Raw genomic sequence first — 27,911 nt, forward strand, 5'->3', positions numbered from 1 at the left:
CGGACACAATTTTCGAGGACATTATGGGGGGCAAAAAGATTTTCTATTGACCTTTCATCTTCCCGAAGCTCAAAATCCTCCTATAAATAAAGGTAAAAGGGATCCAAAGGTACGTCTCCTCTTCCTCTCGAAAACACTCTTTTTTACTTGTTGCGCATGAATCTAACTTAAGCATCGGAAGGGTCCCGTCGAAGCCACCTTCGATGGAAGTTTTTCTTGCAGGTCTGGTTGCCGTCGATTCGTCGGATGTTGCCTTGCTCCAATATCTTTGGTTCGGGATAGATTTTTGCGTCAACATATAACATGCCCCATTCTTTTACAAGGACAATGGATTGCAAACAAGAGTTTACATCACTAGAATTCATTGACAGAGCTTTTACACATTTCTAGTAACAGTACTAAGAAAACTGATTGCATTTTTGTTAGGCAAAACAAATGGGACAGGACACAATGGAGGGTCTAAGCACAAACTAAATGATAATTTTTCATCATATATCCATCTTCAAGCTTTTAGAAATGATCCCTGGTAAGACCAAAACAATCTTTTGATCTAGTACTTGTGTCTAAGGTTATCCTGACCACCAAGTTGTCAATGATGTTTTCTATTTCTAATGGTATTTCTAGTATCTTTATGTTCTTAATAAATTGAGTCGAGTAGACTCCTTTCTTTTGACAAAAAGAAAATGATAATTGATTGGTACCATTCTTCTTGCCAATGTAAGTGGAGAGAACCTACACATATTGTGAGCCATGCCCCTAAGTGCTGTAGGGGTTCCACCTTGGAACTAGATGGTTCCTATCCAGCATTCAAAATGTGCAGCTCGCAATATGTGAGGCGCGGGCGCCTCATGATAATTTTTCAACCATAAGGTCAGTCTAACTTGTGTGCTCTAGTCAGATTAAATTAAAAGGCAAAGATGAAACTATAGAATTATTTAATATCTTCCAATAACAGCAGAGAGGGGGAATTTTTTTTTTTTTTTTTTTAAAGCATTCTTGGAACTCTCCTCGTCTCATGACACATTGTAGTATAAAATTTGAATGAACGCCAATTTATGGAGCTTCCCAGCCCAAGAGGGTGCAATGGTACAACATACTCAAGCCTTGCACCTCGACCCCATCCCCGGCGCCACTGGCCTCTTCCCTTGTTCAAACGTGTCCCCAAACGCCCCTCCGCTGCCTTCCACTCTCCCTTGGATGTCTATCACCTCCAAGTCTCCCGTCCCCTCCCACTCTCATCTCATATTATTCGTTCCATATAACTAGCGAAATATCACGAACTTCTTGTTCCTAGCTTTAGTCGTTACGTATATCATCAAGTTCGTACCCGATGCCATTTGGCAGAACAATCTCTTCCTCTTTCTCTACTTCCCTGCAAAAACTAAATCTGAACACTACATGATCTATGCATCTGTTTGCTGCTAATACCTTCACACCACATTGCCATATCGAAAAGTTCTATCAACACAAATTTTTATCCTTTTGTTTTTCCCGAAGGAAAAAGAAATGCTTAGTTTCAACTTTAAGGCTTTGACACAACTGAATTCTGCCTGTTATCGGGTGCAGACTGCAGAGGCGTGCTATTTGGGCTTGGCTGCTTGTTGACTACCAACAGACATGCACAGCTCGATATCAGTCTAGTTGCAGAACCAGCTGGCCCATTGCAACAGATCTAAGCTCTGTCGTGTCCCACGCACCGCACCGGTCTGTTCACAATAATTGGTGGACCAATTGACGATAATTGCAATGGCCAGCTCATAGTTCTTGCAGCATCGCTTTCCATGGGCAAAGGCATGTGCTTTGCTCAACCTACCTTGGTGGTCAATCATGCTCAAGAGGGACCTCCTATGCTGTCTTGGCTTGTTCCCCAGTACAGGAGAAGTTGGTACGCCAGCTGATCCAAAAATAATATCCTTTAAAAAGTAAAGCTCAGTGGGATTCATGAAATATATCTCCCAAGGACACAAGGTACACAACACAGTCTTCAGAAAATATTGCAAAGTACTACTGAAAAATCCATCTCAAAATAAAAGAAAAAGGAACAACTTGATCAAACACCAGCTTCATTACTCATCAAAGGGGAGATGGTAACAAGGATTTCCACTCAAGGAACACCTCGACTATCTGGACTAACATAAATAACTAGTAGAAGCAATACAGGGGAAGAAAGCAAGCAGCTTAAAGTACACTCATCAGGCTAACAGACATACGATGGACACTGACGGAAATAGGAAGGAATACCATCACATAGAAAGTAGAATTATAAGAGCATAACAATATGTATATATGGCCACCCTTCTATCTGTTCTTCAGTTTTCATGCTCCACTTCTTCCTCATCCTCATAGTCAGCCTCCTCTTCGGCAGTGGCATCCTGATACTGCTGGTACTCGGAGACCAAATCATTCATGTTGCTCTCTGCCTCAGTGAATTCCATCTCATCCATTCCCTCCCCTGTATACCAATGCAAAAGGCCTTCCTCCTGAACATGGCCGTGAACTGCTCGCTCACCCGCCGGAACATCTCCTGGATCGATGTCGAGTTCCCGATGAACGTGGACGCCATCAACAGTCCCTTGGGGGGGATGTCGCACACGCTGGACTTCACATTGTTGGGGATCCACTCGACGAAGTAGGAGGAGTTCTTGTTCTGCACGTTGATCATCTGCTCGTCCACCTCCTTGGTGCTCATCCTCCCCCGGAACATGGCGGAGGCGGTGAGGTAGCGGCCGTGGCGGGGGTCGGCGGCGCACATCATGTTCTTGGCGTCCCACATCTGCTGGGTGAGCTCGGGGACGGTCAGCGCCCGGTACTGCTGCGAGCCACGGGATGTCAGAGGGGCGAAGCCCACCATGAAGAAGTGGAGGCGGGGGAAGGGAATCAGGTTCACGGCAAGCTTGCGGAGGTCGGAGTTGAGCTGGCCGGGGAAGCGGAGGCAGCAGGTGACTCCACTCATGGTGGCCGAGATCAAATGGTTCAGGTCCCCAACTGGAGTAGTACAAAAATTCATAACACAATCAAAGCAAATTAATTAGTCGGGAGGAGTGGACAAACGGGGACGGACATCGAACAGGATGGAGAGGAGTTACAGCTAGGAGTGGTGAGCTTGAGGGTGCGGAAACAAATGTCGTAGAGGGCTTCGTTGTCGAGGACCATGCATTCGTCGGCGTTCTCGACGAGCTGGTGGACGGAGAGGGTGGCGTTGTAGGGCTCGACGACGGTGTCGGAGACCTTGGGGGAGGGGAACACCGAGAATGTGAGCATCATGCGGTCCGGGTACTCTTCCCTGATCTTGGAGATAACCAGAGTACCCATTCCGGATCCAGTGCCACCACCCAGCGAATGGCACACCTGGAAGCCTGAGAACCAAAAGAATCGATCCAGAGTAAGAGACCAGAGAGAATTAATGGGGTGTAAACTTAGACTAGAAAGAGAGACAGAGAGACCTTGGAGGCAGTCACAGTTCTCGGCTTCCTTGCGGACGACATCAAGGACGGAGTCGACGAGCTCGGCGCCCTCGGTGTAGTGGCCCTTGGCCCAGTTGTTGCCGGCGCCGGACTGGCCGAAGACGAAGTTGTCGGGGCGGAAGATCTTGCCGTATGGGCCAGTGCGGACGCTGTCCATGGTGCCGGGCTCGAGGTCCATGAGGACCGCGCGGGGGACGTAGCGCCCGCAGCTGGCCTCGTTGTAGTACACGTTCACCCGCTCCAGCTGCAGCGGGGAGTTGCCCGTGTACCGCCCGCTAGGGTCGATGCCGTGCTCGTCGCACACCACCTCCCAGAACTTGGACCCGATCTGGTTCCCGCATTGGCCCCCTTGGATGTGCAATATCTCCCTCATTCTCTCTCGATCTCCTCCTCCTGCTCACCGAACCCTTCTAGTTTCCAACGTTTTATAGGGAAGGCTGCAATAATGTAGTGATATAGAATGGGATGTGGTCGAATGAGGGCTCGTCTTCGGGAGGAGATTAGACGGTGGAGATTCGTCCGACCTGATGAGAAGAGAAGTGGGCCATTAAATGGGGTAAATGATTGACGGTGGGTGGGTGGATGATTGGGCCGAAATCGGGACAACGTGATTGGATGCCGGCGAGCCCGATAGCGGATTATTCGCTAAATAGCTTTAACTTAATCACGAGTAAAGCGGCTGAGACTGATGGATTTGTGATTTGTAATGGCCGCCGGCAGCGACGGCACTCGAAATGATGTCAGAAGTGTGCCGGCGTAGTGGGCAAATCAACTTTGAGGGGTCCCTCTGTTTTCGTTGATGGCGGGTAATAACTAGGACCCAGGTCTCTCTAAAATTGGTGGGCCAGAATCGGGCCTGACCCAAGAACAACCTGTCTCCAGAATGACCTGAGCACATCATGATTGAGTTCAACTCAAGTTAGTCCAAGATAATGACCAGAGGGTGATCAATTATTTCACGAGAAAGTCTTTGCGCACCACGTTTGATGCAATAAAATTGACGTGAAACACATCATCCAATCATATTTAAATACATAATCATCATTTTTCAATATACATTTAATATCTGCAGTTTTATTTTTTTATTTGAAATTTTGAATGACGAAAATACTCTCCTCTTTTGAAAAAATTATAACATCGCATAGTTATATTATGAGAATGATCAAATTATGACTTCTTGCATACAGGATGTCATAATTTTTCTTACAGAAGTCATAAAGAGATAAAGACATTTTCATCATTGAAAATTTATGAAATTTTTAAATGACTAAAGTGTTCCTCCTTTCTTTATGACATCCTATGTGTATGAAGTCATAATTTGAGTGCAAGATGTCATAATACGATCATGAGATGTTATAATTTTTTTAGGAGAAGAAGAATATTTTCATTATTCAAAATTTTAATCGAAAAAGTAGATCTGTAGATATTAAATATATATTGAAAAACAGAGACTACATGGCCCAATTTGATGAGACGATGTATTTTTTCTACACCGGACGTGATGTACAAAGCATTACTCTTATTTCATAAACATATTTATGTGAAAATTTTTTGGCAGCACTCTTCGGGGTGGGAGTAGCGAATTTTCTCTTAAAATCTTGTCATGAGTCACATTTGAGATCGTTCAGATCTTACTTGTGATTCCGACGTCCATGTTTCTTTAAATATTGTAAGGAGAATTAGATGTTCAAGTACCTATACCGATTATTAATTTCATAAATTTATTCAAAATTTGTCAATCAACGTCAAATTCAAATGATTATTTTATTTTTAAACTTTTTTAGTATATAATGAAGAATTGCATGAAATTTATGGGCACGGTGGAAAACTTTATGATTGGTATGCATATATGTTTTCATCAGCAATGGACCCACCATCATCATCAAAAGTTGAGCAGAGGCCCTAGATGATGCATATACCATGATATGAGATGGCTTTCGACAAATTATTGGTGTTGGCATGGTGCATTCTTTTTCCTATGCTCTATTATGGCATGTTGATTGAGTATGAATGTGGGCGAAGCAATGGATCTGGATTAGGACTTTCCTGCTAGTAGTATACTGAGATTGGTGGCAAACGACGTTTTCTAAAGACTACAACAATTATAATGAATGGATTTTTCCCTTGATTTCTCTATTCTATTTTATGATAATCATGTACCAACCTCTACCTATGCCCCTTTTCCATATCATAAATATTACATTATATTTCTAATGAAAAACATGGATGTAATATAAACTATTAGACGAAACTTGAGCACATTATCATACTTATTACGTCTTGGCCATTCTCTGTTAAATAAGAAAAAGAATTTGCCATTGCATTTTCCTCGTATATGAGATGCCTTTTCCTTCTCACGTGTATTTTAATTAATTTGCATGCATGTTTACCCATTACATTTATTTTGTCTGAAAAGTCTTTACCATATTGGCTCGTTGAGGGTCTTTTGCATGACCATCTCAATTTTGTATCTTTTCAAACTATTGTAGCATGCCGTATAAATTCTAAGTATTCAAATTGCTCGGTATACACTCCTGTTACCATCATATGCACCAATGTATTGGAGAATATATGATAATTTTGGTGCTACACCTATCCAAGATCCAATAACTAGAAAGAATGTAGATTTTTCATAAAACACCCTTTAACCTTGATTTAGAATAGAACCATTCCAAGTTGGCTGATGTTAAGTCCATCACTCCTGTATATAGCTAAGCAATTCGCTTCTATAAGAAAGCAAACATTCTGGCGATGAGTTGATTAACTCGGAGAACAAATATTCATTTGAAATCATAATTTAAAATTACCAAACAAATTTGTTCATGTAAGCAGTATTTTAAGCTTAATTGAGCAGAACATTTAGTTTGGGAGATTTCATGCTTGGCTTGGTTTACTGATCAAGCTAACCCCTACCAAGCCAAACTACGCAGCCGATAACAACTCACTTCTAAGCTCTACCTAGCTCTGTGCATTACAGAATCATCACCATAGCCCCCAGGGAAATCCCATATATTACAACTCCAAATCCTGAAGCACCTTGTTGGCATTCAAACCGAAGACCTAGCAACCAGTTAGGCAAAGCAGATGTTGGCCATTGCTCTAAGTTTGATCCGATAAAATTCAACTTGCCTTCTCACATGCAACAGATGGTAATGTTTTATGCACTGGGAAGATCAAGGAGAATAGGCATGTGATCCAGTCTTCCAGAAAATATGTGGTAAAGTAGGACAAGTTCATGAAACAATTTGGATGAATCAACTTGGCACCACAAATGCTGCTGCTAAGCTTCTGATCTTGGGCTCTATCTCTAGAGGAAATGGCTCACCTTCCGCCGAAAACAAGGCCCGATGGTTATGGGAGCTTTGATACCCATCATGAGGCAGCCCGAGCAGAAAGAAACAAAGACATGCTCATGAAGTAGGCAATACTCGTAATCGTTTTTCATGGTATACTTCAGGAGTGGCATTTGTCCTCACATGACATGTGAGGCACATGTCGGAAAAACAGAAGCTTTTTGACTTGCATTACGGTTGTGGAGGGTGATGACGTTGCTCCACAACATCCAAAATAACACCCCCAAAAAAAAAGTTTTTTTTTTTTTTTTTTTTTTTAGACATGGTCAGCCTGGAACTAGATAAAAACATGAAATAATATGATACATATGATAATGAACATCAAACATAGCATGCCTATTAGCCTCCACTGACCTCAGCAGCCAACATCTTCCTGAAAGGAGCTTCTTGTGTACCCCGGCAAAAGTAAATTGATTTGTAATCAATTTTTACCCAAGATATCCTTCTGCACTTTCCTCTAGGGCCTTGCATTGTTTAATTGGATCTTAATCACAATAAAGCTTGATCACTGAGTCGGCACCAGCAGTGAACAACCATGGCTGCCTAGGATGGAACTTGCAATCAAGTACACCTGCACATATACAAGCTTATTTGAGTAATTAGTCCTTCAAAAATTGATGCAGAAAGGAAAATTCTTTTGAATTGCATAGGGGGATATTGAGATTTGTCTTACGGATTGGCTACTATTTTACTTTTAATGTCTGGTAAGAAAAATCATATATCTTGATCTTTAAAGCAATTCACCTGAAATGACACTAAACAGCACTTTGGCTTCCACAAAAATATTTATATTCCAGTGTCACATATATACACCTCTGCGTACATATTGGGTTATCACACATCTAGGAGCACATCAAAAACCCGATGTGGCACTAAGGTAAGAGATTACATTTCTATGTCAAAACCATGATCGTTATTGTTCAATAATATGGCTGCATGTCAAATAAGTACAAGGGGTTGACCAATTTGTCTTGAACGAACTAAATCCCCATTATGATTCACTAATTCACTTATTTGAAGTAATTTAAGGACGCTTCAGTTGTTGAAGCAGACATTACTTCAGCACATTAAATAGGATGACTAGTGATCTTAAATCAAATCACTTATGCAAATACATAGAACAAAAAAGCATAAGAAAAAAAGGTTAAAAAAATTGGAGGCTAAGTAGTACCAAAGGCATATTAGTTATACCAAAGCATATCAGCCATTACCCTTCATCGATATGATACATATCATATTGGCCGGCCACCAATACACCCTCACACCACAAAATTCGAATGCTTGGATGCACCCTATGAGTATTTTATGATTAAGTCACAATAAATTGACAAATAATTCATAAAATTCATAAATTGTTGAACAAGTCATAAACAATTTGGTTGTTTTATGAAGAGTTCAGAATATTCTTTTGGCTACTCAAAAAAAGAAGAAGAAGAAGAAGAAGAAGAAGAAGAAGAAGAAGAAGAAGAAGAAGAAGAAGAATTATAGTATGATTTGGGTGATATTGTTACTACAAATACCAAGATCACCATGTTACTGAGCAATTCACGGAATGAGCTAAATCCTCTCCCTAAGTTCATAGGCTATTTAAACATTCTATGAGAAATAAGCTGTTTAAAGTTGAAACATTCTTTGCATTAAACCTCTCCCTAAGTTCATATTCTACCCTTCTACACTCAGTTCAAATTCCTCACAAATCTCACTCAGTTGTACTAATCAACTGAGTTGGACGCCCATAGTGACCTCTAAAAATAAGAAGTAAAAGTCTTTATGCTACTGACATTTGCAGCAAGTAGTAATACAACCTAAAAAATGAAAAATGAAAAGATCAACATTTTCAAACACATACACTGCAATAGTTTCAAGTGAATGATTTCAGTGAGTTGAAGCACAAGAACAAAATGAAAATAACTCAAGATTTATTATGCAACCAAAAGTTTGTGACATACGGCAATCTTTTGTATGGTTGAGATGACAGGCCCATATCAAACCAACACATTTTTCCTTCTTTGCTCCCCACAATTACGTTATCACCTGTGAATGCAAAATTGTTTAATGGTTACTCATGTAATTAAGCACACAACCAACTGGACTAATCAATTTTATTTCATCAGGAATACAAATAGAAAATGAATTAGTATTACTTACCTCCAGGATGAATAGCAATGGAGGAAACCTCACGAAGACCAGGTTCAAGCTTTTTAATTAGTTTATTTTTGAAAGATCATAAACAAAAATCTTTCTCTTTGTTGAGATGAAGAAAAAGGGGCATGTTGGATGGAAAACTGCTGAAACTGGAGGTGCACCCAACTTCTTGAAGTCATTTGCTGTATGCTTCTTGGATAGTTGGTGTATCAATACTGCTCTTGAATCACGTGCATAATTGGTCAAGGAATACTATATACAAAGAGAAAATGCATGTGGGATGTACAAAAAAGCATAATCTAAAAGTCTCTTCATTCTTCACAGATAAAAGAAATGGATGTGTGACAGTGCACATGACACAAGGCTAGCTTCGGATTGGGCTTTGGGCCTGGCCCAAGGGAGTTTCGGTTGCATCCAAGTCTCACAGTTAAAGCCTGAATAAATTTCAGCCCAGGCCAAAGCACAACCAAGAGCCAGACCTCCCTGAGCCTGCATAATATAGGTGGGTTTGATTTTAGGGTTTTCAAAACCCTACATTTGCCATATGCAATGGTGGCAAATGGGGATAATCCTTGATACTCTTCGGTCATCGCTCTCTCTTAGGACTAAAGGAATTGCAAGCTGATGGACATGGTGGATTTGAGTCATCGAGAGAAGATTGGGTGAAGGAGCTTGGCCAGCATGAACATGAGGTTTGAATGGCCTTGGATTAGCTAAGAAACAAAACAACATCGAGCTTCTCGGATGCTATGGAACCCATCTCTCTCTCTCTCTCTCCCCCCCCCTTCTTCAATCATGTCACCCACCTGGCCCCCTCCCAACATCCATGGTGACAACAACCACCCACCGTTATCCCTGCCTCCAAATCCTCCTTTCCCCTCCACCATCGTTCCCCATGGCTCTCTCCCACCTCCCTCCATGGATGGCACCACTGCTATCAACACCTCCACCCTCTCCCTCACCGGCCTACATGGACACCCAATCCACCTTCGCCTCCCTTTGGGCCAATCAAGCCTCTTTGTGGATTCAGTCCCATTTGGGCGAACTGGATTTGGACTGGATTCTATGAAATTTGCAGCGGCCTAGGCCTGAAGCATATGAAATTTTTTCTGATCCAAGATCAAGCAACGGGGAAGCCCAATAAGCTTCTAGCCTGCATGACACTACTGCTACTCATTGGGGAGGAGAGAGATAATCAAGGAAGTTTGAGGACATCACGATTCCTTCATATGGCATTTGTACAGTTATTTTCCATATCTTTCTAGGAAAACTGCGTCATTATGTGCTAGAAGCCTTCAAAACCAACCATGTCATTCATAGTTTGACAACATTTACAACATAAGAATGTGAAAGGAATCTAATTAAGGCTTATTCTCCCATTCTCTATTACATTACAAATATGTGCTATTAAATGACATAATTGAAGATGATAGTTTATCCTAGCATTTAACCTGCTCACACTAACTTCAAACCTGCTCACACTAACTTCAAACTGTATCCTTCATAGCATCAGCACACTACCATCTCACTATCCTAACTACAGGTGTGCTCATTTTATATATAAGACCTCACTACCCAAGATTTTAATTCATAAATTAAGTTAGCCTCATAAATTTCTTCCAAAGTCCCCATTTCACTTTAATTGCTACTCAAGCATAACATAAGGTTTTATCTCTACTTATCTACAAAATTAATATTACTTGAGATAATTTCATCAATTTGTCTATCCTTTCATATACGAAACAATGATTGTAAAAACATGTTTCTAGATAGAAAAATTTAGGCATCCTACCTACATCCAGTTGATATATGTAAATAAACAAGCACCAGCAAAGAAATTCTGCATACCTACATCTATATATAAGAAATTATGCACCGCCTCAATCTAATTCCAAATATACTCATCAGCCTTCATTATATTGTTAACTACAGTATGAAGATTATGAAGAAATTAAAAAAAAATTATGGACCTGATTCTAAGGTCTATATCGACATGATCCATGTTGTTTTTATGATTATTCCAATTAACTACTTTATCTGCTTTCATGTATAAAATCAAGATCATGAAGATCATATTGATTGTCACGACCTAGTACCTCATCTAAAAAGACTAGCCATAAAGTATTATTTGGGTTCTTTGGCCTTGTATAAATACCCAAGATCTACCCAATGCATAGTTGATGTAAGACTAAACACATGCCCGCATGAGTCCTTACAAACTTTCTTTATTTAAGTCTTATCATTCTCACTAAGCTAAGGGTTCAAATCCACTCACATATACTACAATTCTAATCACAAACACCATGATCAACCTTTGGTCAACATGAATGGGCCTTTGCTACAGTATCTCCTGATCCACATGGGCTATGAGCTGTCCGCTCTGATACTATTTATCACAACCCAGGATCTCACCCAAAAAGGCTAGACATAAGATATTATTTGTGTTCCTTGGCCCTACATAAGTATCTAAGATCTGCTTACGACATAGCCAATATAAAACAAAACACACGCCATGGTCCTCACATTAATTAGAATGAAAATGTACATCTTGCATCTTGAAATATTTATAGGAGGGAGGACAGAGGGAGGGAGATTCATACCCAACGTCCACATAGGAGGGAGAGGAGGGGGGGGGGGGGGGGAGAGAGGGAGAGAGAGAGATTCATACCCAGCATCCATAAGAAAACCACCATCAAGATTACACACGCACGCACGCACAGAGAGAGAGAGAGAACTTGGTACTTACTACCATTAATGAAAAATCAATGGTACCCTTCACAGAAAAAAAGGGATTTAGACTACTTATTGTGACTTGCAAACTAGAAGCCCAAAATCAAGTTCTCTTATCTATGCATCAAATGGGCACAAAATGGACAGTTGCAATAGTCTTATTCAAGGCATCTTAAAACCAAAATTTAATTGATTTGGATGATCTTAAAATATAGATCAAATCAAAGCATCTTATCATACTATTAAAGTTCTCCGAATTACGTCCGCCGACGTGTAGGTATCTAAAAGACACAATACTTTGATTCTAGAAAATTTAAATACTGTAGAAACTGATCAAGAATTTATGTATGGTTCAACTCCCACAGTTTTATACCACCTTAAACTTATGCAAATTTCCTAATATTGATTTTTCTTTTTAAGTCGCATTGGATGTCCCCCTCTTTGAACAAATGGGTAAAGAATTTTTTAAAAAGATGTAACAACCAGCTTGATCAGCAAATAGGATAGGCTAGGGAGCAAATTCTATTTCTAGCCCTGAATGCAAACCAGCTCAGGTCTAGGTCATGCCATGGATCTTGATATGGCCAGTTAGCAAAAATAGCCACTGGTTCTAAGATGCCAAAAGCCAGTGTGAAAGCACTTCCAAGCATTCCACAATGGATGCAGATGTCTACATCACAAGTGAAAGAGCAAGAAAGTAATTCAAAAGAGGTTAGAAATAGAACTTAACAAAAGAAGATCTATAATAGGGATATCACTTGGCATAACTGTAGTGAAATAGTCACCTTTACGATGCCATTCAACTGTTGACACAGTCTGCAAAGCAAAAGAAAATAATGCAAGCAGCAGTGTCAATTATGTGCTGATCTTGGCCCCAAGAGTGAGAGACAAAATCAATGCTCATGAAGATTATAGGCAACAAACATCTGGCAGGGGACTGCCTAGTGCCTAGAAACTAGATGGGTACCCAGGCAGGCACCTGGAGGTCACGATACTCTAACCCAAATAAATTAAAAAGACTAACAAATAATTAAGGAGATTTGAATAAAAGTAACTTTAATCTAAAAAAATGAAACATAATTATCGAATAAGATGAAAGGTACCAACCTAACAATGTTTATAGCAATTCATAAATTGATCTCATCATTGAAAGATTTATGCATAACAAAAAATGCAGGCACATAGGCGGTGCCTAGGCAGCTATCCCTTTTTTTTTCTTTGAACAATGCATACATGCAAGTTTGGAAAGACTTGATGAACATATGATAAATTACCTTAAGATGCGTCAACATGATACCATCATGCTTTTCATGTCGAACCCAACTCACAACAGAGGTGCTATTTCCTGAAGCATTAAGTCTGATATGAAGAAATTTACATAAGAAGCAAGAGATGTCATAGGTAACTAATTAATTAACCAGCATCATCTGTTAATATCGATTCCTCAACATGGAAGAGTCCTTTAATCCTCATCTTTCCTTCTGCATCTCCCAGTCCTGTGTTCAACAGATGCACCTCATGCCCCCTGCAGGGCACAACAATAGTTAGGACCGACATAAAGAGATCATACAAAAAGTAAATTGCTGCTTAAAAATGGATCCAACATACGCAGACACTGCCAAGATAGGAAGCTCAGGCAAAAGATTCCATGCAACATGCTGCAGAGCTTCACCAACATCCCAGACTCCAAGGCAACGACCAGTTTCAGCCTCCCAAACACGTACTGTTCCATCAGTTGAACCTTCAGATGTATGCCAAATTGCAAATTAAGAAATATACATAAAAGGGAAGAAAAATATCTTAATAAATTAATAACATAGAACACAAAAATTATAAAAAGGAATGAAGCAATTAAACACAAACCAGATGCTATCCACTGCCCTGATACTGCCATTGAAATTGAATTGACAGGACCAGAGTGGCCTCTATACTCAAGATAACATGTCAAGGGATAAGGCTTCAAGTCTTTCTTAGAAGGTAGCTTGGGCTTTAGAGACTCAGGATCAATGTTGATCTGCAAAATTAAGGCCAATTAGTTTTGTACAGTATATGAAGTTCAGAAAAATATCAATAAAATAGATGTTTTGAACATAACAGCAGGGAGTTCACATGGTACAAATGAAACAGCTTTTCACATAAAGATTTCAATGCGATGAAAAAATGAGAGAGAAAGAGATGAGAGAACTTCAAATCTATAAATCAATTAATCAAATCTGTGAACTTACACATTTTTCGTGAGTTCTGGGGCACAAATACAGGTGCAAACATCGATCAAATCCTTAAGAGCATTCTCATAAGCAGGTACGCTCCTAAGAGACTCATACCTGTTAAAAATTCATCACTTAGATCAAGATGTTTTGAACTAATCAATTCATATCGGATAAATTGAAACCACCAAAAAGCCCAAAAGCACCTCCTTGGAATAAATTTAGGACGGTCCTCATACATAAGCTCATAAGAATTGATCTACTCTTGAGTAGGGATGTATTCTACAGAAGGATTATACGACTCTTCATGACCTGAAAAAGCAACGTGCATTAGCAATTTCAAATATCAAACCACATTACAGATAATTTTAAGAATATATTAGCGATTTCAAACATCAAACACCATTACAGATAATTTTCAGAATACACTAGCAATTTCAAATATCAAACACCATTACAAAGAATCTTAAGAATACATTAGCAATTTCGAATGTCAAACTTCATTACATACAGTTTTCAAAAGTACATAAAAACAAGCATAAACCAAATATCCCAATAATCAGGTTCCAGCGAATAATATATAAAACAAGATTTTGGATACCAATGAAATGCAGTGCATCCCACCATCCTGAGAGTCGAGACGGATCACCATCCTAGGTTTTGGGATGGGACAAGTTAGGAGACACGATGGGACATCCACCATCCCAAGTTGGTACACTAGGCATCCCATTCCTTAAACAAACCAGGATGGCCCCATTCTATGATATTTTAAAACCTTGATATAAAAATGTAAAAAAAAAACAGGATTAAGTGATTAACTCAAATTAAAAATCTAAATGGAGGCAGCCAACTTTGGAAAAAAAAAAACTGGTGACAAGAAATATATAACACCTGCCAATTTTGGTTTCGGTGCAGCAATATAACTCAAACCATGCCTCTCGTTTTCTGCTGCACTAGAATCATCTCCCCACAATAAATAAAACCGGGGCTCTTCCTTTGGTTTGTCAAACTTGATCAGTCCCTTGCGAATGGCTCTGACATATTGAACAACCTGAGCCCAAACCAAAAAAACACCGTTAAAATGGTCAATGGAGTTCACCAACATGAGAGTTAATCTTTTCAAAAGGTTTTTTGTGCAACTAATATTTTCAATTCAATATCCAAGAGTTAACAGTTAGAGCGATTCATGAAACAAAGAAGTACTGACGATGGAAACATTAAAAGTTACAACAGTGGCTTTCTATCAAGGATAAACGAGGAATTCAAATGCTATAGGTTCCAAATCACCAATGGATTTGATAGGAAAATGTTTAGATAAAAGTAAAGTACTTTTTTTCTATACTATATTAAAACAATGGTTCTAAATGTCGGCATATTCTTTAAAAGAGTTTGTTCGTCACTTTTCTCAATTGGAAATGTCCTTCAGAAATTTCATAAACCTACCATAATCTCTATTAGTTCTCCTTTAATCTTTGAGCTAAACTCTTATATCTACCATGCATATTCTCCCCAAGCTACAGCCCAACTGACTGAGACTGTTCTTTTAATATTTGAGATCCATCTCATGCCTATTATGCCGCATCTATCTTAACTTATAATTGATGTCTTGATTTGTATTTTTAGTGTTTTTATTTGGATAACAAAGAATTATAGATTCCCAATGTTAATGGAATATGCCCCACTAATCCACGTCACTCTTAAATCTCTCTCATGTCTCCCAAATCTCTCTTAATCTCCCTTAAATCCCCATCATTGCCAACACCCCACCTTCCAAATCTCCTCCCCCGAGTGTCTCGCTCTTCATGCACCACCACTACACCCCCCTCCCCAACCCAAAAGCCCCCCACCATCTCTCACCTGACCTTCTCTCTCGCTCTACACAACACTCTCTCCCTCTTCTCACTGTGCCCTCTCTATCACCGACGTTCTCTCACTTTATCTCCCTTCTTCAGCTTGGCCCATCAAATTTCATTAAGAATGTGAAATCATTACTTCTCTCTATTTTCTTTTCTTATTTTCCTATTTTATTCTTTTAGATTATTTTGCCTACTTTATTTTTCATTCTTTGGATTACCTTATTTTAGTTTTCATGCATTTTTTATTTTTGTATTTTTCCTTTCAGTTTTACATTTATTTGTTTTGTGATATTTCATTTTATTTCTAGTTATTTATTGAGAGGAATTTTCTTTGAGAGAAACATTGTTCTTGTTTGTTACTTTACATTTTTTGTTTATTCTTTGGTAAGTTTTTTTTTTTTTGATTGTTTTATTCAATTTTCCATTTATTTTTTAGTTTTCCTTCTTGTATGTCTTTAGTTCAGACTTTGCATTCTTATTTAATATACTTCTTATATGCTTATTTTATATTTTCATATTTGTATCTGATTATTAATACTTTTTTAATATATTTAAATTTTATGTTACATTTACTATTTTTAATTGATTTCTTTATTATCCTCTCTTTTTTTTTTGATTAGGTCTCTCTGTTATGTTAAGCTTTTCATTTGGGTTGTATTTTGTATTTTTATTAGTTATTTATATTTTTAAACTTTGTATTTGAATATTGTTTTATTTTTCATTTATTTTGCTCTTTCCGGATCTTGCATTATTTTTTCTTTACTTACCATGTTGTACAATGAAAAATGTCTATTTGATAGAACTCATTCAAGCAAAAGAGATTTCTATCCTTTTTTTTTTAATTTACATTCTTCCTTAGTTCAAATTTTATTCCTTTAGAAGTATTTTATTCACTGTCTTCATTGTTCTTTTATGAGGATTCATTGTCCTCATTGTTGAATAGTAGAAAATGTCTGTTCAATGGAATCTATATATGGGAGATTTTTTTTTCTCTAATTTTTTATGTGTTACTCATAAGCTTCTATTCATTAGTCCCAAGAACAAATAGATTTAGCTAATGTGTAGATAACCAACACCAACTCATCATTAGTAAGGTGACTTGAACCGCTTATTCTCCAAGGGGGTACTTGTTCATGTCTGAAATTGAAATCGAAATCAGAATGGATTGGAATGAAAATCGGAATGACCAAATCCTCTGAAGCGTTTGGTTCATGAGCAGAATCGGAATGAAAATTTGAATCCATAGGGGAGAGTAGAGATTAAGTTTTAGGTAGATTGGGCCATTCCCATTCCACCCCGAAATTGGAATCGGAATGGGACTCCCCCCAACCAAGTGGCTGAAATGGGAGTTATCCATTCTGATTCCCATTCCAAACCTCCATGCCCCCCAACCAAGCACCACTAAATGGCCTATTGGACAAATAGTAGATGTAGCTAATGTGTAGATAACCAAGACCAATACATCACTAATAAGGTGACTTAAAATGCTTGTTCTCTAAATGACCTGTTGGACAAATAGTCTTATCCCATGTTTTATGATCACACGATGGATCATTAAGTTTTTAACGGTTGAAACCAAAGAATAATTGGATCCATAATACTTATTAAACCAACATTTTTTTATTAATTTTTTATTAATTTTAATTCTTGTGTTATTTTCTCTATTAAATGTTTTTAGTTCTATATCATTTTCTAAAACTTTTATATTTAAGCTATTTTCTCATATGAACAGCATTTGCACTTGCAGTTTGTTATTGTCAAAAACTGTAACACTGCAACAGGAAACCAGACAAGATTGCCTGGTCACATGCAGGGAAGAATGAAAATGAGACAGCTTAATTTGAAGAAATGTTTGGACAATCAATAAAAGTTGACAATATCAACTTATAGATTCACTTAGTAATCCCTTAACATGAAATATTAACCACATAAGGTTCAAACCAGAATTCAGATTATATTGTAATCGTAGTCATCTATGATTTGATTCTTTAGCTAACAGAATCTAAGAGATAAAATGAACTACTTTAACATTATGGAGCCATTAATTCTATCGGTCACCAACCCCCATTTAACAACATAATATTGCACTAATTATGTTAAAGCCTAATATACACTGTTGATCACTTCCTTAACAGCTTAAGCTTTTGTTGTCAAGTGGTTATCCACCATGGTATCAAAGCTCTGGCTATTGAAGGTCATGAGGTCAAATTCCTCCAGTTTAATTATTTATTTAGCTATCCTCAATTATCTGTTATTCTAATACTGGTCTGTCTTGATCCAGTTACTTCTTTACATGCAGCCAAGTCCGTCTTGGTCCAGTTATCCCTCACATGCATGGTCTACGCTGGACATGGGGAGGGGGTGGGTTGTCAAAACTTAACATACAATGTTAACCCCCTTCCTAACAGCTTTAAACTTTTGGTGTCAATTGGTTATTAAACAAATTATAAATACCTTGCATCATCAAAAAATTTAAGAGTGACAAACATGTTTAGGTAGGGAGGCAAAACTGCATTCTTGCCAAAACTATAAGTCCATTGCTTTCATGTTGATGTCAGTTAACATTTTTTTCATCCTTTATACAAAATCTGTTCTGAACATGCTAGAGGATGGAAAGAATGGTTAATTTACTTGTATCAGACTTTACATCAATGACACGGTTCCAACAGAAAAGAAAAAAAGTGCTGAACTTGACTGTATAATTGAACTATTACATAGAACCAAGCAAAATATTTTTATAAGTAACTGAGAAAGAAATACAAATGCATAACTGTTATCAATAACAATCTTGGACATTTAGGTTATCAATATTATTTCTCAAAAAAATATGTAGATTAATAATGTTGATGATTGTCAAAAAAAAATTCATTGACTTCGAGAAATATGTTGTTCTGGCACAAAGAAACTACCACATCATAATGACAAAAGTTTAAATCTACTGATAATTACTTTGAGGACATCACGTTGAATCAAAATCACATTTTACATTTCTCATTTTTAATGATTTTTATGACATTTCAACGATGTCCGGAGAATAAATAGGTTTTCTAACTGCTACAAAGGCTGACTCCCAATGATAATAGCAATTAATCAAGAAAAAGGATAAGCTGCATCAGTTACAAAACGAAAAAAGTGGCGACAAGAAATACCTCGTTGTCAGATGAATCACTCTCCTCTGCCGACCAACGAATTTCTCCATCGTCTTCCCGATCTTCCTCACCTTCTCCAGAGGATCCCTTCAGAAAAAATAGAACAAATATAATAAAAAAACGAACTTCTAGAAGAAATTACAATTCAAGAACAGGGAATTGACACGAACCCCGTTTTCTGATAAAACCACCGCAGCACTCCGCCCAGATTCCTCTTCTTGATCACCGAATTCGGTAACAAAACCGTTTTCCGATGGCTCCTCAGGCTCTTCTGGCTCAACGTCTTCCTATTCTCGAATCAATAGTATCAAGAAAGAAACCCGAAGAAGAAAATACCGCTTTTTTCTTGGAGGGCGCCCGCGATTTCGCCATGGCCACGGGCTTCTGGAGACGAGGGGTTCGAGTTCGGAGAAGAAGCGAAGAAGAAAGAAACTGGCGGTTAGGATCTAGGCTTTTATTACTATTCAAAAAAAAAAAAGTTTTTAGAAAAAGAAAAATGGACCGGGTCGTGCTTGCTCTAATCCGCTTCCGATCTTTTATCAGGCGGATCCGAGCCCGGTTCGAGTTCTACGATGCAAGAAGAAAGAACCGGACGTCTACCGATCCCACGGCTCAAAATCGACTAAATCAGCCAACATATTTTCACAGCAACATGTCACGGTGTCGATTTGACATTTTTGCAGCGCCACGCCCTCATCTAGATTTCATACAGATCGAGCGAAGCTAAAGTATTTGGACCAGGTCAAATTTGTACCCGGTCAGCTGGCTCTCAGACCAAATATTAGGGATGCATCCTGAAACAAAAAGATTACAGGCCAAAATATCAAAGACATGAGAATGGTAACACTACCAAGAATATAGAAGCAATGAAAAAGAGGCAACTATCATTTGCGATAATAACAGCCTACATGGAGCAAACTAGCAGGGATAAGTGTCGTAGCAATATCTATTCTAATAGTTAATAAAAATTATTTATAAATATTAAATTATATTTTTTTAAAAAAAATCTCCATCAAAAAAAAATTAATAATTATATTTTATTTTTTTAATTATTTTTTTATCTTTATTTATGCTTCAATTTTAAATTTTTAGTCCTACTAATGTAATATTGTAGTTACCAATTATTTTTTAAAAAACGTAATACCATAGCAAAAATTTTTGAAGATCAAAAATTATTATTATCTATCATCTATCCTCTCTAATTCGACCAGCGATGGCATATCTATATATCTATCTAACTCAATCGATAGTTGGTAAGCCATTTCGCACAATACTAACATTTTTTTTTATTATAAATAATATATATTATTTATTTAATTTTTTTGAGAGAAATTCATTTCATTAAATTGATATATTTATAAAATAAAAAAATTTATGTCATCTTATATAAATATTTTATTTAAAGACAATGATCAGTCCAATAACAAAGTTATTACCTACTCCACCAATGATGGATAGTTTATTGCCATCACCACGTCCATTTTTTATACCAAAAGTAGCTAATACTACGGTTTTATGGACGAGGGTTTGTTATGAAATGATATTTGTTTTATCGTGCTCAGCACAGGCCCCAGAGGAAATTCAATTGCTCAATATGCTTATCCGATTCAAAACATTCTATATATCTTACCAAAAAGAGAAACATTCTATTTACCTATTATATTTAATACATGCATTTAAAATTTGAGCAGCAGTTCTCATGTCACTATCCTCAATATGTACAAAACTACTTACACTAGGACTAAACTCAGTGAATTGCAAACGACAAAGATGATAATAGCTGTAGAGATTTTTTTCTGAATAAAAAATATAACATCAAAGAGTAAACACCCATATAAAAGCTTCCTTTTTTCTTTTTTTTTTTTCTTTTTGGCCCCACAAGCTATTCGATTGCTAAATGGCAGAGATGAACATTTTGAAGGCATCGTGTACTGCAATGGAATCACATGCTTCCCTACTTGCCACAGGCCACATTAAACATCTCCCAGCAAGGATGCGAAAGCTTATCAGTTCTCCACAGCAATACCGGACGTCTGTGTACCATTAGCATTGAAAACTCAAGATATAATATAATGATATAATATATTTGTGAATAAGTGGATTTGTTCCTCTCCTTTTTCTCGGAAGGAATGGTACCAAGATCCCCGGACGAATTACTGTGAACAACTAATACAATCCACGCAGATGTTAACAAAAGTAAATAAACAATAATCCATCCAGAAAACCGAAATGGAAAATGACAAGGAGAAAGCTTCAATTTTCACTCCTGCAAGCACTTAAAGTTATCAACAGAAATGGATAAATTGTGGAAAAAAGATAAGAGATTAAATGCCTTCAACAAACAATCCATTAGCAGTTAGTTCAAACTAACATTATTTGAAAAAAATAGTTTGACGTTTTTATTATTTATCTTAACATTCAACTTGAAGGTGATCATGGGTCTTCTTCTAATAAATGAGCTGAATGGCCAGCCATGCATGCACCTCCCTTAATATCTTTCTATACAATCTTAATTATGTCACCCAAAGAAAATATGCATTTGAAGATAAAAATAGACAGTGCAGAACTGATCCCGAGCTAATCCCACCTCACAAAATTTGATCAACAAGTCACAGCCGTCGTACATCCAGCCTAAATATCATCTCTTCCATAAAGATCTGATGCCATGTTTTTACTTCTATAACACACACCAGATATACTACTGTTCCTCATATTGTCATTGCACATTAGTTTCATTTAAGGGGTGTTTGATTCGCAACGAAAATCAGAATCTGTATTGGAATCGAAATGATCAAACCTTCCAATGCATTTGATTTGTGAATAAAATCGAAATAAAAATTTAAATTTTTAAAAAAATAAAAATTAAGTTTTAAATAGATTGAACTATTTTCATTTCATTTCGAATCGGAATGGGACTCCTCCCAACCAAACAGTTGAAATGAAAATCACCCATTTCTATTCCAAACTCCAACTCTTCCCAACCAAACACCCCCTTAATTATATTCCAAGTATCAATATCCAAAGCCAAATAAAATTTTAGGTCAGGAAGCTGGTCAAAAAACTGTCAACACGCACATAGAACATGATTGCATCAAATGAATCATAAGCAACCAACTTAGAGAAGGAAAGAACCAAAGGATTGGAAAATTAGAACAGAATTGTGTCCATTCCAGCGGACATGGATTAGAGTCATGGCACCGTTCAAATTGTGCATGATGATGTGTAGTCATATGTGCTCTACAAACCCAAGACTGCAATTTCAACATCCAAACGCACAACAGAAAGAGCGTCATGGATGCTCGAACAACATAAATTGCTTGAGATACACACAGAACAACTGAATGTAACATGTAAAACGCTCACTCAAAGATAGATGTTCTGATTGATTGTTTGGTCGATTGATTGACAGATTTTGTGGGTATGTGAGTGAGTCAGTGAGAGAGAGAGAGAGAGAGAGAGCAAAAAAATATTCTCTTTCGAATTAAAGATCATATAGAAACGCACCAGAATTTGGATTATTTATAAAGAACAGATGGATGGTATAACCCTAAAGATAACGTAAAATTGATATCAAAAATAAAGGGAAAAAAAGAAAGAAAGCGCAAGTTAAGCCAGCAATATGCAAAAGGTCACAAAAGTCACCTAACAATAGCATGAAGTGTCGCATTGCTGGTTTGAAGTCCAAATAGTTCCACAAACATCTCTAAGCTTGAGAAGAGAGAGAGAGAGAGAGAGAGAAGATTGATGATCTTGATCAAAAGAAAATAAGATGACTTATCCCAACATCAAAATTTATAACTTGATCCAATCAAGGGTAATAAACTAATACAGTATGACAATAAGATAGGAAAGATGAACTTACACCGCATCTGCGCTATATGCTGGTATAGCCGTTTCCAGTGAGTGCTAAAGCTACAGCAAGAGCCATAGGTGATCAACTGCAAAGGATAATTCACATCCAGTGTTCCATGGGATAGGATGGTTGATAGGTTACAGGGAACAGATTAATCACTAATATCAAAGGAAAAGGTGTCATCATTCAATTCAGAACAAAGCCAGGCATCAAGCAATTATAACTGGAGAAACATATTTGATACCATAAATGCATTTGAAGAGCATGGGAAAAAAAAAGAGGGGGGGGTGGTGTTGCCAAGAGAAGAGAGAGAGGGAGAATGATGTAGAAAAGGTTGCACCCTGGAGAATGATAATAGAAAAAAATGGTTCTAGTTAAAATGGCCATTAGGACTTTCATGCAAAAACCTTGAATAGGGCTTAATTGTAGCAGATAAAAAACCTAAAATTAGAGTTTTGGTTTTTGATATTTATAGCTAAAGATCCCAGAAACACTATGGTTACCACCAATTCTTATCAGGGATTAAGCCAGCGTGTTGCATGAGACTTTCAGTCTTTCCTAAAGAAAAGCAAAAGTAGGAGAGTAGAAGAGCAAAAAGGCATATCAAAGTTGTCTAATTCAAGTATATTGGATTATTTTGTTATTCTTTATTGGCGTCGCTTAGTCAGGAGACAATGTCCAGAGGTGGGGTGTTGTAAGCAAAAGCATTTGGTCAGAGAACTCAGCAGCCACCTAATAAAGGGATCCCAAGCTTTTCTTAGGGAATCCAATTTTTGGAAAAACATGGTCGCCTGAAATCAATATTTTTGGGTTTTACCTAGATCATATAAAAACAGGCCTACATTTTTAACCAACCATTTATGACCTGAAAACGCAATCATATGAGCAACAACCATGAACAGTCTTCACTACCCACTGCAAATGTGTATCTATACTATCAGTTCCTCACTCTCTTACATACCCATGGAATACAATAATTCTTATAAACTTTTTATCCATCATAGTAACTCCATCCACTAAAGTGATCATTCCTTTAAGCTTAGGTGATGTCTTCATAGTTATTTCATGGTGACAATTATGCCAATCTTGTTAGCTTTCATTTTCTTTTTTAATTAATTTCCTCCAGCTCTCAAGTTTTCCTTCCATACATTCCCTCTGTTCCTTTTAGCTTCCTATCCAGCATGCACTGAGTACAACTAATGAACTGCATGTGCATGTCCAAGTGTCAAATCTTAGTAGCCAGAATCTTCTTCCTAGGGTATTTTTCCTGCTTCAATTTCTTCTCAGAATTTGAACCTGCGCCCACTTCCTAAGCATTTCATTGTTAAAAATGTTTCTAAAGTATTTGCTTCCATGCATCCACACATTCCCAATTATGGCAACCAAGTGTCCAATCCTTCAAATGTGTACAATTTATTCTTGCAGATTCATACCCATGTGTTAGACCATATCTATGTCAGGTAAAGCAAAGGGCTCTGCTGTGAAATCAATAAGGCTAGTCAGCTTGGAGGGTGGCTCTTGGGTCACTAGAAGTTTAAATTGCTTGTCAAGAGCTGAAACAAAGAAGAAAGAAGGTAGTTTTAACATAGAGAAGCACATTTATCTTTAAGGCACAAATTATAAGACAGCCAAAATGCAAATGAAAAAGAAAAAGATACCACCTCGAAGGCTGTTGTCTTAAACATCACATAAGAACAAGAAATGCACACAATCAGGAAGTTTTGACTAGCCAAAACGAAGCTATTATAAGAACCTAAACCGCAATTATGTAATGGTAAAAAACAATTTCTACTTCCAGTAGATTACAGGTCAGGTCTCCTAATTACCAGATTTTATTTCTTAGAAATTAGAATTCGATCTTAAGAATGCCACTAACCACTCATTTTTTGAAGAGATTCATCAAACCAAACAAACTCTGACATCAGAAACTGTTAGGGAAATGAATAATATGTCTTACTTTTTTCGATTCAAGAGCAAACAGGCAAGTGACTCTTACACTACTAAATCTTCAAAACTTTATTAGGATCCTAAACAACGCATGTGATATGCGATATGCAAACAGTTAGTGATGATGCCGAGTGAAGAATGGCTTTGTTGATCTGTGATCATAATGGACTGAGTGCATGAGGCAAGCTTGTCCTTCACATGCAACCTTCAGCCCAGAGAGCATATTGATCAGTGTCAGCTGGGTCAATGATACATGAAAATGTCAAGCATATTGCATACTTGAGACCACTTAGAGAAAGTTGAAAATATTCTGACAAGATAATATCCATGAGCCATATATCATTTGCAAGTCTCATAACACAGAAATAACTCCTATTTTCTGCTAACCAAGACAGAATAAATGTACCTTGGGACCAAGCAATTTTAAATGCCTTCTCCCAATCAAAAGGAGAACCATGAATGGCCATAAAAGCAAGAAGAGTGAGATCACCGTATCCCAACAGCAGAAAAATCTGATATTTGGCCCATCATCGAGATCCAGAGTCCCATTTCCCTCAATTTCCATCAATGAGCAAAAACAGTATCATTTCGCCTTGGAGGTCTATCAGGAATTGTTCCTGGCTTGAATTTTGAAGCCTCATGTCTGGTCAGCTCTGGTGGCACTGGACTGTTGCTTTGTATAAGCATCTGTTTCAGATCATAGAAAACTTCAGTGTCTCCAAGAGTCAAAAATGTCGTTGCAACTCCTGTCTTTCCAGCACGCCCTGTCCTTCCAATGCGATGAGTGTACATGTCAATCGACGTTGGCATATCATAATTAATAACATGAGCAACATCCGGGATATCAATCCCACGACCTAGCACATCCGTCGCAACAAGAACATTGAATCGCCTGCTCCTGAATCCCTCAAGGCTGATCTCTCGTTGCTCCTGCGACTTCCCTCCATGAACTGTTGTCACCCTATAGCCCAATCTGTCCAAGTCCTTGGCCTTTACATCCACAGTCTTCTTTGTGTTGCAGAACACAATGGCCGTCTTATCACCGAGGTCACCGAGCAGCTTTTCAAGCCTGGGCATCTTCTCCGACTCCTTCACCATGATCACATGCTGGGTAATGAGATCAGTGGTCTTCCCAGCTGTGCCAATTGTCACAACGACAGGGTTCCTCAAGTACTTCCTAGCGAGGCGCTCCACAGCTGGGGGCATGGTTGCACTAAACATGTAGGTTGTCCGATAGATCTTCTTCTCATCAAGCTCTTCATCCTCATTCTCAGGTTTCAGATTGCTGGAAGGCATTGCATCCAAGACACCAACAACCTGCGGTTCAAACCCCATGTCAATCATCCGATCAGCTTCATCAAGAACAACATAGTTGCACTGGTTGAGGACAGCATATCGTCGCTCCAAACAATCCAGAAGACGCCCCGGAGTGGCGATCACAACCTCGCACCCCCGCCTCAGCTTAAACCCCTGCTCCTCGATGGACTGACCTCCAACAATGGAGACCACCTTGATCCCCAGATAATGTGCAAACTTCACCGTCTCATCCTCAATCTGCTGTGCGAGCTCACGAGTAGGTGCCATCACCACAGCGTAGGGCCCCTCAGCCTCGTTCTCCTCGCTCATGGGCGGCAGCTTCGTGATATAGGTAAGCATGGGGAGGACAAAGGCGGCCGTCTTACCGGATCCGGTCTCGGCAATCCCAATCACATCGCGTTGCTGAAGGCCGAGAGGGATGGCGGCCATCTGGATGGGGGATGGTGTCTTGTACCCAGCCTTCTCCACAGCCTTCAACAGCTCAGGGCTGAGCTTGCTCTCGACCCAGCTCCGCATCGGGCGGGGAATGCGGGAACCCTTGTAGGAGATGTTGAAATCCTCGCGGAATATACGCCAGTCGCGCTCGGTCATCTCGTCGAGCTGCTTCTCGGTCCAGTGGCGGTCGACGCGCATGTCGAAGGCATCATAGAGGTCTGCAGCAGCCTCCTTCTGGCGTCGTGCGGCGGCCTCCTCGGGCCGCTCCTCGATGCCCTCCTTGAGGCGGATCTCCTCGCGGGTCTCCTTCTCCTGACGGGCGGCGAGCTTCTTCTGCTCGCGGCGGTCGATGCCAGCGATAAAGCCGCGGCCGAAGAGAAGCCGGGCCTCGTGAGGGTTCTGGTAGAGGGCGTTCATGTCGCGGGAGGTGTCCTCGGTGTTCTCCCAGTCGAAGGAGAAACGGAACTTCTCGCTGGGTTTGATGACCCGCTTCTTGGGCTTCTTGGACCCCAGGTACTGCTCCTTGATAGCATCCAGCTCCTTCTCCCTCTCCCGCTCCGCTAGCTTCTCGAGGCGGGCGCGCTCGCGGCTCCGCGCCTCCTCATCTCGGTCGCGGTCGCGGTCGCGGTCGCGAGCGCGGCGGTCGCGGTCCCCCCGATCCCGATCGCGGTCCCGATCCCGGTCGCGGTCGCGTTCCCGTTCGCGGTCGCGTTCCCGTTCGCGGTGGCGGTGGTTGGAGTCGGGGGTAGAGGAAGGGGGCTCGGGCGTGGAGTTGGAGGAGGGGCGGTGGATTTGGTTGTGGAGGAGGTCTTGGGCGCGGCGACGCTGCTCGGCGACCTCCTCCTCGCGGCGCTGGAGAGCGAGGCGCTGGCGCTCGGCCTTGGAGATGAAGACGGGCTTGACCTCTGTGGCGGAGGAGAGCTTGGGGTCCCGATCGTCGGCGGAGCGCTTCATGGCGTCGGGCAGTTAGGGAAGGAAGGGGAGAGGAGAGGGGAGGAGGAGGGGTCGCTTGGTTCGTCGCAGGAGGGGAAAGGAGGGTTCCAGAGAGATCGGTTTAGGGTGTAAGCGTTCTGAGATTGGAAAACCCTTAATATTGTGCCGGTAGTTCCTTTGGTTTCTTTTTTTCGCCTTTTATTTTTTTCCCGATAGATTATCAACAGTATTTCTTATCATTAAAATTTATGAATTAATCTTGGATTTGTCCTTGGCAATATCATTCACTGCAATGTTCTCCAAGCAAATCAACTTAGCGATATTCAATAACATGTATAATTATATAGTAATTATGAGTTAAAAAAATTTGAGATGGAATTTCTCACGTTAAGTGGACTGTGATGCACCTTCTGCAATTTTACTCAAAATTTTTTTTTGATTAAAAAATTACATCTCATGCTATAAATAAAATATTTTTTTAATACATTACATATTATTATTTATATTTCATAATTAATAAAT

At 39.1% G+C, this 27,911-nt stretch overlaps 3 protein-coding genes across 9 annotated transcripts; all 3 read right to left on the reverse strand.

Annotated features, from left to right (window-relative positions):
• Nucleotides 1-2,046: 2,046 nt before the first annotated feature.
• Nucleotides 2,047-3,892, reverse strand: LOC105048741 (tubulin beta-4 chain). Its single transcript, XM_010928175.4, is given in 4 exon segments — nt 2,047-2,467; nt 2,470-2,985; nt 3,087-3,356; nt 3,444-3,892. Coding segments are annotated over 4 exon segments (1,338 nt in total). The 5' UTR covers nt 3,838-3,892; the 3' UTR covers nt 2,047-2,309.
• A 2,992-nt stretch (nt 3,893-6,884) lies between these two features.
• On the reverse strand, nt 6,885-27,529 carry LOC105048789 (DEAD-box ATP-dependent RNA helicase 21). 7 transcript variants are annotated; one of them, XM_029265594.2, is made up of 13 exons: nt 25,111-27,529; nt 19,407-19,698; nt 19,075-19,288; nt 18,905-18,991; nt 14,791-14,950; nt 14,106-14,211; nt 13,918-14,016; nt 13,556-13,706; nt 13,301-13,433; nt 12,967-13,217; nt 8,966-9,177; nt 8,767-8,851; nt 6,885-7,388 (listed from the first exon to the last, which is right to left on the reverse strand). In XM_029265594.2, exon 1 carries the CDS (start codon nt 27,408-27,410, stop codon nt 25,269-25,271), a length of 2,142 nt encoding a protein of 713 aa, XP_029121427.2. In that variant the 5' UTR covers nt 27,411-27,529; the 3' UTR covers nt 6,885-7,388; nt 8,767-8,851; nt 8,966-9,177; nt 12,967-13,217; nt 13,301-13,433; nt 13,556-13,706; nt 13,918-14,016; nt 14,106-14,211; nt 14,791-14,950; nt 18,905-18,991; nt 19,075-19,288; nt 19,407-19,698; nt 25,111-25,268. The 7 variants fall into 7 exon arrangements, with proteins under 7 accessions (XP_029121427.2, XP_073117542.1, XP_073117539.1 ...); XM_073261441.1 differs by adding an exon at nt 14,501-14,674 and having other exon boundaries at nt 19,075-19,698; XM_073261438.1 differs by having other exon boundaries at nt 19,075-19,698.
• Nucleotides 8,586-19,276, reverse strand: LOC114912627 (ribosome biogenesis protein BOP1 homolog). The gene is made up of 16 exons (XM_073261002.1): nt 19,241-19,276; nt 19,075-19,191; nt 18,905-18,991; nt 14,791-14,950; nt 14,163-14,211; nt 13,959-14,016; nt 13,556-13,706; nt 13,301-13,433; nt 13,111-13,217; nt 12,967-13,037; nt 12,451-12,508; nt 12,239-12,362; nt 9,769-10,018; nt 8,966-9,014; nt 8,767-8,851; nt 8,586-8,622 (listed from the first exon to the last, which is right to left on the reverse strand). Exons 1-16 carry the CDS (start codon nt 19,274-19,276, stop codon nt 8,586-8,588), a joined length of 1,572 nt encoding a protein of 523 aa, XP_073117103.1.
• Nucleotides 27,530-27,911: the final 382 nt, after the last annotated feature.

Source organism: Elaeis guineensis, chromosome 7 (assembly GCF_000442705.2).
Source record: "Elaeis guineensis isolate ETL-2024a chromosome 7, EG11, whole genome shotgun sequence".
Lineage (NCBI taxonomy): Eukaryota > Viridiplantae > Streptophyta > Magnoliopsida > Arecales > Arecaceae > Elaeis > Elaeis guineensis.

Coding starts and splice junctions, on each gene's coding strand:
- LOC114912627 (XM_073261002.1), bottom strand. CDS start 19,276: ATGGCGAAATCGCGGGCGCCCTCCAAGAAAAAAGCG. Junction 18,992..19,074: donor TGGTTTTATCAGAAAACGGG/GTTCGTGTCAAT, acceptor TTTTTTCTGAAG/GGATCCTCTGGAGAAGGTGA. Junction 12,363..12,450: donor TTTCACTACAGTTATGCCAA/GTGATATCCCTA, acceptor CTTGTGATGTAG/ACATCTGCATCCATTGTGGA.
- LOC105048789 (XM_029265594.2), bottom strand. CDS start 27,410: ATGAAGCGCTCCGCCGACGATCGGGACCCCAAGCTCTCCTCCGCCACA.